This window comes from Odocoileus virginianus, chromosome 24 (assembly GCF_023699985.2).
Source record: "Odocoileus virginianus isolate 20LAN1187 ecotype Illinois chromosome 24, Ovbor_1.2, whole genome shotgun sequence".
Taxonomy (NCBI): Eukaryota; Metazoa; Chordata; class Mammalia; order Artiodactyla; family Cervidae; genus Odocoileus; species Odocoileus virginianus.
The window spans coordinates 46,907,538-46,919,608 of NC_069697.1; the positions used below are offsets into that span (position 1 = coordinate 46,907,538).

Below are 12,071 nucleotides of genomic sequence, written 5' to 3' on the forward strand. Positions count from 1 at the left end.
ACCCTATGGACCGTAGCCCACCAGGCTCCTCTGTCCATGGGATTCTCCAGGCAAGAATACTGGAATGGGTTGCCATGACCTCCTCCAAGGGATCTTCCAGACCCAGGAATCGAACTTGCATCTCGTAAGTCTCCTGCATTAGCAGACGGGTTCTATACCACTAGCGCCACCTGGGAAGCCCCAATCTATCTGGGCAATATTTCCTATTAATCCTTGAAAGTTGTGTATGTGAAAACAAGAAAAGAAAAGTGGACATCTAATATCTGACATGATTCAAGGTTTCTCTTATTAAGTCATCTAAAATAATTCATTCTGTACTTACCATGTACTAAGGCCTTTGCAAGACAACATGATAATGAAAATAGTAACAGCTAACATTTACTGAATGTTTAACTGTGCCAGGCACTAAATGCCTTACAAATACTATCCCACTTACTAAGAAAAAAAGTTAGAGTTATTATTTCCCTTTTATGGATGAGGAAGCCGCGGTACAGAGACTCAGAAGCCTGCCCCCATCAAGTAGAGAAGCGCCATCACACATAGTGTGACAGTCTCCTGAAGTGCCGCTCCAACAGCCTGACCATAGAGGCACATACTGTACCAGTTATCAGCCTTTACCAAGGTCAGCAAAAATAAGACAGATGCAGGCTCCTGACCTCAAAACTCAGGGAGAACAGATAATCAAATTCCCAGGTCCCCTAGGTGTGTAAAAATTTCTTGAAAAAAAAAAATTAGCCTACAGGACTAAGTCATTTTGGTTGGGAACTAGTGATATGAAAACCAAGAGGAAAAGCATATGACCCTGAAACTCTAAACAATATAAGGGTAAATATGAAATTAGAAATGAGTTTTTCCTTTAAGAAGGAAAACAGCTTTTAATCAGTAAAGTGTTTTGCAGAATAGCTTATTAGTTTAAGAATAAACTTCCAAAGCAAGTATATTTTGCTTGTGAAAAAGTTTTCTGACACCTGTGGGGGAAAATATAAAAACACTCTTACTAATAATGAAATATGTTAAGTCTTCTGTTAGGAAATATTAAAGATGCCATATGTTTGAATCACATTCAAGTATTATGAAATATCATTTAAATGACCCCATAGGTAATAAACAATGGCTAGAGTGAAAATTAGTAAAGCAAGATGACATCAACTGATATAAGTAAAAGTTCCAAAGTTTCCAACAATAAAACTTCCTAACCTTCCAATTGAAAGTATATGCTTTTTCAAAGCCATTAAAAGCTCCAAGCTCAGAACAAATGCCTACTTGGGATATAGGATTCTATTTGTTCTCTTATCGCTAAAGCAGAGGTTTTGTTCTAAGAAAAATTATATGCTTTTTTCCCTAGGAAAAAAGTTTGGGGGTTTGCTGTTTCTTCTTTGTTTACTATCCTCTACATATGTATAAAACCTGAATTAAACACCTGAGTGAGAGTTCTAGACTATGGGCTTCCCACAAGTCTATGCTCTCCTTTTCTAACTTTTCCATTCCCTTCACAGTAGTCTATGAACAACTTATGCTCACAGTCAGGAAGAAAAAAATTATTACTGACAGGCTACTTTCCTTCTGCCACTGAAAATAAAAGCAGCTCTTTTAATTATGGAAAACTGATCATCCCTATAATAAAATTATTAAAATGTCAGACTGTCTTACACTTTACGTTTCTATACAATTTCTCTGCACAGAGTAACTAGGGGTAAGGTGGTCAAGGAATTACTGCTCAGCTAGACCTCCTCCAGAGATAATCAAGGTGTACTCTGTTGTGGTAGAAACCACTATTACTACTGTGAAAGTTTTCATCAATCCAGTTGGATATAATGCAATTGTTTAATTAGAAAGCATGATCTACAATACCCAAATGGCTACTGATAACATGTGTGTAATCAGAATCCACTTCCATTCTAATTTTGTTAGAATGTCATAACTACTTTGCTGGGATCGCTGACTCTTTAGTTCATACTTGTTTTGTTCAACATTTTGGTGGTTGTTAATTGTGCTAACAATTACCTTGACAGTTTAAAGAATTCTCTGATTTTGATTTGGTCTTGCCTGCCAACTGGAATTTGCTCAATAATTTTTAGATCTGTTTTAATTTTTTTTTTTCAGAGTAACAAAACACACGGGTTAAAATATATCTTTCTAAAATTTCTGTGAGGTAAAACACTTCACACATTTATCCTTACTTCTTTTAATGGGTTTCCAACAACTCAAGAGCTAAAATTAAAATACAGATAAAAAATATATACTCTCATTGCTAGTTAATTTTCTAATTACAGGAATGCTTTACTAGAGTTATCACTCCAAAAGTATATATTCTCGTGAAGAGTGGAATGAACAAACCAAAAATGCTGGTGAACAGAAACAAGAGAATGCAGGCAGCTTCTTGATGACTCTCAAAATAAACCTGAATTTACCTTTTAAAATATATTAGAAAAATACAAGTGTTAAAAATAGCTGGATCTTTAAAATCTTGAATGCAGCCCAAAGTAGACATACATTAACAATCTTGATGATCCGGAATTATCCCAAAAAATATTTAGCAAAGTAAAAAAATTCCAGAGAACCATATGCATTATCGCTTAGACAGCCACTAAAATTCGATTACCTTTTGGAGAACATCTAGAGCTGTAAGTACAGCTTCCTGTAAGCTTGTCAAAACTGCTTCAGTGTAAGATGGAAGAATGAAAGGGGAGGCATCTGAACTTATTGGGACTGAAACAGCACTGTGCAATATGACTCCCAACTTCTGCAAGTCATCCATGCTGAAACCAGTTTTTATGTGTTGGTAGAGAGCTGGAAATATCTGAATCAAAGCTGTAAGAAAAGGCTGGCTGGGAATGAAAGTTAGTTTATCAACTGAAACAGGAGGCCTGGTGCTTTCAGATCCAATTCTGCACCAGGTATTCCATGCAGCCCACCAGAGATTCAAATCTTCAAGTTCATCGGTAATTACGGGTGGCTCAGAGCTGCTATATCTTCCAAGTCTTTCTCCAATGGAATCTGTTCTTACAAATGGCCTATTCAGACTAGGGCCTGATATAGGCCCTAAAAGAACAGGCACAGGGACATTAACTGCAGGTGGTGTCTCAGGCTTATCTGAATCTCTGACAGGGGACACAATCTGTAAAATTTCCTGGAAGCTTTTCAGTGCAGCCAGAGATACTTCATTGTTTTTGCTGAGTGCTGCTGATTGTATATGGTCAAGAAGAACATCCCATGCTCTTGAAAAATCTCCTATATGAGGAAGAGGAAAAAAATTATCACCATAAAAGTGATCAAATTGTCTCTATTAGACACTTGAAAGTTTATTTGCTTTATTTTTCTGCTTAAATTCCTATAGAAACAGAAAAAGATATGCTTAGGCACTAACAATGTGAGTTAAAACCATCACAACCCAAAAATCCAGTAAAAAAATTTTGTCAGATACAGGAACAAATGGCACCAAGAAAAGGATAATGAGTATATCAAACAAGGTTTTGAACTTAAAACTCCATAAATGTATGTATACACCTTTCTATCCTAATACTTCTGCCTAAGGAGAACAGAATAAAAACGTAAAAGAGTGAAAACAAAAAATTTTCAGCAACATCTTCAATCTAACTATCTACCTTTATTAAGATGGTCCCATTCTTACTATAAGCAAGGTGAAAAAGCCCTCAGATTGGGAGAAAATAATAGCAAACGAAGCAACAAAGGATTAATCTCAAAAATATACAAGCAACTCCTCCAGCTCAACTCCAGAAAAATAAATGACCCAATCAAAAAATAGGCCAAAGAACTAAACAGACATTTCTCCAAGGAAGACATACAGATGGCTAACAAACACATGAAAAGATGCTCAACATCACTCATTATCAGAGAAATGCAAATCAAAACCACAATGAGGTACCATTATACGCCAGTGAGGATGGCTGCTATCCTAAAGTCTACAAGCAATAAATGCTGGACAGGGTGTGGAGAAAAGGGAAGTCTCTTACACTGTTGGTGGGAAGGCAAACTAGTATAGCCGCTATGGAAAACAGTGTGGAGATTTCTTAAAAAACTGGAAATAGAACTGCCATATGACCCAGCAATCCCACTTCTGGGCGTACACACCGAGGAAACCAGATCTGAAAGAGACACGTGCACCCCAATGTTCATCACAGCACTGTTTATAATAGCCAGGACATGGAAGCAACCTAGATGCCCATCAGCAGACAAATGGATGAGGAAGCTGTGGTACATACACACCATGGAATATTACTCAGCCATTAAAAACAATTCATTTGAATCAGTTCTAATGAGATGGATGAAACTGGAGCCTATTATACAGAGTGAAGTAAGCCAGAAAGATAAAGACCATTACAGTATACTAACACATATATATGGAATTTAGAAAGATGGTAACGATAACCCTATATGCACAACAGAAAAAGAGACTCAGATGTATAGAACAGACTTTTGGACTCTGTGGGAGAAGGCGAGGGTGGGATGTTTCAAGAGAACAGCATCGAAACACGTATATTATCTAGGGTGAAACAGATCACCAGCCCAGGTTGGATGCATGAGACAAGTGCTCGGACCTGGTGCACTGGAAAGACCCAGAGGGATCGGGTGGAGAGGGAGGTGGGAGGGGGGACCGGGATGGGGAATACATGTAAATCCACGTCTAATTCATTTCAATGTATGACAAAAACCACTGCAATGTTGTAAAGTAATTAGCCTCCAACTAATAAAAATAAATGAAAAATAAAAATAAAAAATAAATAAAAGAGGGATACTATTATACCTTTAAAATAGGCCACTAAAAAAAAAAAAAAAAAGATGGTCCTATTCTTAAGCATATAGGAAAAGTTATAACAGTATGATTCACATTTTTTACCTAAATGTTTAAAATAAATTAAGTCACACTCCATAAAAATCTTAACTTTACACTTGGGTTTTCATATTAAATAATTTTATAGCTGCAGAATTTTCTTAAACATTTTTTTCCCTGTATCAGTAAGTTGCCAGGAGAACATGCACCATAAATCAGGCTGTCCTTTGACCATGAGGCTGAACTTATCTCTCTCATGTAAAATCAAGTCAACTGATCTACCATCAGCAGAGCACAGGCTGAATGGTGGCGGCTGTTTCCACTCATCATTTCAACCTCTTGCTCTAATCCTGTGACCAACCAAGCACATTTATAATGAAACTCTCTACAACGAAACCAGGTGTGGTTTGTTTCTATTATTGTTGTTGTTCAGTCATTAAGTCATGGCCAACTCTTTTGCAACGCCATGGACTGTAGCCCACCAGGCTCCTCCGTCCAAGGGACTTCCTAGGCAAAAACACTGGAGTAGATTGCCATTTCCTTCTCCTGGGATCTTCCTTCTCAGGGATCAAAGCTGTGTCTCCTGCACTGGCAGGCAGGTTCTTTACCACTGAGCCACCAGGGAAGCCCTTGTTCCTTTTAAGCCCAGCAAAAAATGACCTGGTTCCTATAGACATCTGGCCCAATGGCTTTGATAACAGCATGGATTATTACTCACCTCTTCGTATTTAAATAATGTAAAAATCAGAGGAATTGACATTTTGCAAAGGATAACATAAGTAGGTTATGAAATATAGAGATAATTGCGTTTTAAAGACTTTCACTTCACAAAAGCTATCAAAGACTAGGTTTTTTCAAGAAGGGATAAACCCATACGACTGAGGAAGCATTCAATCAATTGGAAAGCTGGAACTAAGTCTGGTATAAAACAGGAAGTGCTGCATTGCTTTACAGGATAAACCACTAACACTTGTCCAGTTATATGTTTATTCCTCTCCATACTCTTTAATTGAAACTGAAGCGTAATTTACATACAACAAAAAAACAGGTTTTTTAGTAACTGCTCAAACAGTTTTAACAAATTTTGTTTAAAAACTACCAAAACAGCAAAACAAAATACTTCTGCTTGCTGCCATCGCAGTTCAAAAAACAGGTTAAACATTCCATTCACCCACCAGAATGGTGACCTAGTCTCAGGTTTAGAATATTCCACGCTATAAGAAGGAAAAAAATCTGCAGTTCTTCTATTAATATATTCTACGTCTAGGAAGAAGTCCTCTTTCTAAAAGACTGAGTGTAATTGCATATTGTACTTTGTTATGTTAAAACATTACTTTTAAAAAATTCTTATAATTTTATACAATTTTAAAGGTCATACTCTATTTACAGTTATTATAAAACACTGCCTATCTTCTCCATGTTGTAGAATACACCCTTCTAGCCTCTCTGAAATCTAATAGTTCATACCTCCCAGCCCCTCTACCCCGATGTTGCCCTGCTTCCTCCCTCTCCCCACTGGGAACAATCAGTTTGTCTTCTGTATCTGGGAGTCTGATTCTTTTTTATTATACTCATTAGTTCACTGCATTTTTTAGATTCCACACAGAAGTGATATCACACAGTATTTGTCTTTCTGTTTGACTTATTTCACTGAGCATAATGCCCTGCAAGTCCACCCATGTGGCTACAAATGGCAAAGTTTTCAACTGCAAGAAAAAAATCTACAAACACCAACGTGTGGAGGCTGAACAATGTGCTACTGAAGAGCCAATGGGTCACAACAGAAATCAAAGAGGAAATCAAAAAGTACCTGGAGACAAATAAAAAAGGAAACACAATGATCCCAAACCTATGGCAGTGAACGCACTCACTCATGTCTGACTCTTTGTGACCCCAAGGACTATACAGTCCATGGAATTCTCCAGGCCACAATACCGGGATGGGTAGCCTTCCCCTTCCCCAGGGAATCTTCCCAACCCAGGGATGGAACCCAGGTCTCCTGTGCTGCAGGCAGACTCTTCACCAGCTAAGCCACCAGGCCAGCCCCACAAACCTATGGGGCACCAGCAAAACCAGTTCCAATAGCAAAGCTTACAGCAATTCAAGATTCCCTCAGGAAACAAGAAAAACCTCAAATAAACAACCTCACCTTACACCTAAAGGAACTAGAGAAAAAAGAACAAAATCCAAAGTTAGTAGAAGGAAAGAAATATAAATATCAGAGCAGAAATAAATGAAATAGAGACTTACAAAAAAATAGAAAATATCAATGAAACTAAAAGCCGGTTCTTTGAAAACAGTGACAACCTTTAGCCAGACTCATCACGACAAAAAGGGAGAGGACCCAGATCAATAAAATCAGAAATGAAAAAGGAGATGTTACAACTGATACCACAGAAATACATAGGATCATAAGAGACTGCTATGAACAACTATACACCAACAAAACAGACAACCTAGAAGAAATGGAGAGAATTTTAGAAAGTATCTCCCAATCTTCCTATCTGAACCATGAAGAAACAGACAATATGAACCATTATCAGTACTGAAATGGAGTTAGCAATTTTAAAACTCTCAACAAAGAAAAGTCTGGGACTAGATGGCTTAAACAGGTGAATTCTACCAAACATTTAGAGAACAGTTATTGCGTATCTTTCTCAAACTACTCAAAAAAATTGTAGAGGAAGGAACACTTCTGAACTCATTCTATGAGGCCAGCATCATCTTGACACCATAATCTTATTCTAAAATAATAATAAAAACCATTTCCTAGTGTTAAATTATAAGATTACTGAAGCTATATGAACTGAATCATGTCTTCATTTTTAAAAATCTAAACCTGTATCTATTACATCTTAGCTTTTAAGATAAAGTATCACAGAAAAATGATACTTATTTGTCAAAACTTAGCAAAAATACAGTTAAGATTAGCACTTTTCGTATGTAAATTTTATATGAAAATAAAAAACTAGGATTTAAAATGTGTATGTATACACATCAAATATATAGATCATCAAATATATAGGTATGTGATATGTATGAGATAGCCTTAAAATGCACATATAACACCACACAAAAATGCCTATGAATATTGTAAATATGCTTATGCTTTTAACATAATGAGAAGAAAAAAAGCCAAACATAAAATAAGAAGTTGAAAAAATAACATGTACAGTTTGCTCACAGTTATGTACAAAAGTTTTTTTGTACTTTGTTTACAAGTACTTTACAAGTACTTTGTTTTGTACTTGCTTACTTTTCTCAACCACTCCCATGCCTGCCACTAGAACTGAAGGTGTTATAACCTACACTGGTCTCTGGATCTCAGTCCTACCGACATTCCGGGTTGGATAGTTGTTTGTTGTAGGGGCTGTCCTATGCATCGTAAGACATGCAGCAGCGTCCCTGGCTTTTAGTTCCCCAGAAGCCAGTGTGCTTGCCTCTCCCTGGTCTTAACAACCAGAAATGTCTCAGACATTGTTATATATCCTGTGGAGGGAGGGAGGAGGCTGGGCAGAACTGGCCCAATTTTGGCCAATTTTCAGTTGAGAAGCACTGATCTATTTATACACCACCAAGTTTCCTAACCAATCTAATAGTATCCTACCATTTTTCTTTATGACCATTCCATTCCATACGTACCATCTGAAGTGATCTTTCTGAACTCTGTATCTGAACACATCACGTCATGGATTAAAGTCTTTCAGTGGTTTTCAGTGCTCTTAGAGTGAAGTCTTCTGAACATAACCTACAAAGTGCTGCGACATCTGGCCTCTACCTCTACAAGCTCGTTGAGAATCACTCTCTTCCGTGTTCTCTTCATTCCAGACCTTCAGACGTGCCAGGAGCCACACCATCTCCATCTCCTCAATCTTCCTTCATCTCTTTTACACACACTCTCTGCCTGTAAGGCTCTCCTCAGTTCACCCTACCCTTGCCTGGTGAACTACTATTCAGATAAAACACTGCTTTCTCAGAGAAGCCTATATATACATCACTGGCCTGGTCAAGTATCTACTATAAGCTCACAATCTATTATAAACTGCATTGATCATTGCAGCAATTTTCTATTTATTTATGTAATTACAGTTCCTCCTTCATACCCAGGATATATCAAGGATGGTAAGTATCTGGCTCATCACTGTATCCCCAAGACTCGCCCACAGTAGGTACACGTATTTTTTCAAGGAAATGAATGAAAACACTTATGCTCATACCACAAGTAACAACAAAGACTGGCAGTTAAAATGGATTATTCTTATCAAATAACAATGTATGTAATATGTAAAGAATCTGTATTTTCCAAATTTCCTTTAACATTAATTACTTGTATACTCAGTAAAAAAAAAAAACAGAATGCACATCTACCTAAAGGTTGAAGTAAATATCTTCTGGTGTTGAAGATTCTTGCAACTCCGGCCAATGTTAAAACCCATGTCTCAGCCCATTGCTTCTCTGCTGTGTCCCTTGAATGATGAATGAGAATATTGCCACCTCCAGACTCAATCTTTTCTTTGTCTGCAGTGGTAGAAGACTCTCTAACTCGGTCCAGCAGATGAAAGAGAACCTGAATATTTGTGATAATGCATATAAAAATACTGATAACATAGCATAAATAACAGCATAAGAAATTAAGCACTGTTACAAAGAATTATACCTGACATTTTGATCAATCCCTGTATCTTAGAGGAAACTGACCAACAGAGGTATCCTTATATTCTTCAGTTTATCCTTAAGGCCATGGAATATAAAAAATTAAAGGGAACTGAACAGACTATCACTTAAGACCTGTTGAACTCAGTACCAGTGGAGCACCTAAGGTATAATGTACAAGAAGGGGACGAAGCTAAAGAGAGGGCTCCAGCAAAAAAATGTCAGTATAAAAAAAAATTTTAAGTATGAGTGACATCTAGATAGAGGTAACTACTGAAATTTCATGTCTGGATGAGGATGCTTGAAAAAAATCAAGTAGGAAGCAGTTGGAATTTGGGGGATGTTTATTTAACATGTAGATTCAGGGGAAGGAATAGGGGCCAAGAAAATAAAACAAAATTGAATCGAGAAGCAGATGCACACTGTGAAACAGAAGCCAAAAGAAATTTCACAGAGAAAATAATCAGCAGTATCAAATGCTACGAAGAAAGGAGCAGCATGAAAAACTGAGTACGGGGCAAGAGATGCTGCAATTAGAAGACGGCCGGCAGAGCCGATGGACAGTTTCCGTGGTTCTGAACACAGTCTCAGGACCAGCCATCAGCGCCACCCAGGGGCGCCACCCAGGGGCGTCACAGGTACGCAGACTCTCAGTCTCCACGCCACGGCAAGGAATCAGAACCTCCAGCGGGCTGGGTACAGTGGCTCAGCAATTTGGGCTTTAACAGTGCTCTAGGCGATGCTGTTACATGCTAATGTTTAAGATACTTTGAAGTAGAATAATCTGGATATCAAATTACAAGGGTTAAGGGAATGCAGTGGAAGTGAGAAAGAAAAAATTATTGAGATTTAGGCAGCAAGATTAATAATGAAGTTAGGAAAAGGAAACAGGAGTCAGAGAAAATACCAGTCTGCTTTTTTAAAATAGTAAAGGACTCTTAAGTTTGTCTGTGATCTGATAAAGCTAGGGAAAGGAGCTGAAACAAAAGACACAGGAGGGAGTAGGGCTTTCAATTATTTTTATTAGGAACATACATTATTAATTTTTTAAGAAGACATTTTGAGGTCTTGTTATTAAACTCAGAACACTGTTAAATACAATTAAAGTTTACCATACTGCCTACTGTCAAACTTACTAATTTCAAAAATTCACAAAAGCAGTAAAGGATAATAAATAAGAGTTTTATTAAAATGGAACAGATTAAGCAACAAAAAAAAGAGAGCCTTTTAGCAAAGACGGGATACTCACTAATAAGCTGCTGACTTTGAAAGAATGTTTTAAAAAGATGATAAAAATGAAAAATTAAAAAATGAAACTGCATACTTCAACAAACGTAGAATTTACAAATGGGAGGTGATTTTTGTTTGGTGAGTCTACAAACGAATTTCACTATTATTGATATTGTTTATAAAGTTTTCATTTAATTATATTTGAATTATATGTGGAAGTTTAGCAACTACTGGTTTTACCATCAGGAAAATGGGGAAAAGGAAGTGAAAAGGCAGAAATCAAAGAGATAAAAAACTGAGGCTTATAGGGGTGGGGTGAGAGGGAGGCTCAAGAAGAGGGGAAAGAAAAGAAAGAAACAAAGAAAAGAAAGAAAGAAAAAAAAAGAAAGAAAGAAAGAAAGAAAGAAAAGAAAGAAAAAAAAGAAAGAAAGAAAGAAATACATATATATGGCTGGTTCACTTTGTTGTATGGCAGAAACCAATACCACAGTGTAAAGCAATTATCCTCCAATTTTAAAAAATGAGGCTTTAAGTATTTAATCTGCTAATATGCAAGGTGCAATTAAAAATATGACAAAGCTAAAATTTCCTGTTTTGCCAAAAGCACAAATGGATGGAAATTCTTCTTTAAAAGTTAATAGGAACAAAACAACATATATATGTATAACTGAATCACTTTTCTATGCACCTGAAACTAACATAATATTCTAAAGCAACTATATTTCAATAAAAAAACTAAGAAAATTTTTTAAAGTTTTAAATTAATTTGTTGCTGTTGAAAAAGCATACAAGCATGTTTCAATTAACAACTGATAACGCAAGGTATTTTACGGTACCTTCCAAACGACAGTATGCCACGTGGAGTGCTGTAACAAAGTCCCGTGGGCAGCGACTGTTGAAAACAGAGTTTGTCCCGCACTCTTGCGGACAGCAGGACGGGGGTCTACACACAGTTCACCCAACTTTGCATAAAGACACAACCACAAGCAGTCAAACGGTGGTGCAGGGTGGAATGGCCGATTCAAAGCCACGCCTTTTTCTTCTGCCTGCTTTTGCTGTGCTGCCTCTTCTTTATCTAATTCCTTTTCAATAGTTTCTCCTCTTTGAAAAAAATAATCTGAAATATTCCACTAAAGAGCCAAGGAAAAAAAATACCTATTCAGAGATTTTTATTTTAAACACACAGATATACAACAAATAGATTTTCAGAATAAAACTTAAAAGCAATTACATCAGAAACTCTTTTCCTAGTAGAATGGATTTAATGAAAATATCTCTTCCTCTGTTAAGTTTATCTATATGATTTCAGAATTTGAGAGTGCAACCTTTAATTTTTAATATTTTTTAAAAATTGCATTTAAAATTTAAATTTTATGTTAATATCAGTAGAGTCAAC

At 36.7% G+C, this 12,071-nt stretch overlaps 1 protein-coding gene across 6 annotated transcripts in view; it reads right to left on the reverse strand.

Moving 5' to 3' along the window:
• The window catches only part of MON2 (MON2 homolog, regulator of endosome-to-Golgi trafficking), a 113,917-nt gene that overhangs the window by 32,689 nt on the left and 69,157 nt on the right, over positions 1 to 12,071 (reverse strand). For all 6 annotated transcript variants that reach the window (XM_020891350.2, XM_020891349.2, XM_070454670.1 and 3 more), the window contains 3 exons: positions 11,512 to 11,805; positions 9,161 to 9,359; positions 2,603 to 3,231 (listed from right to left, as the gene is read on the reverse strand). In XM_020891350.2, coding sequence (XP_020747009.2) covers positions 2,603 to 3,231; positions 9,161 to 9,359; positions 11,512 to 11,805 — 1,122 coding nt within the window. The remainder of the gene's footprint in view (positions 1 to 2,602; positions 3,232 to 9,160; positions 9,360 to 11,511; positions 11,806 to 12,071) is intronic.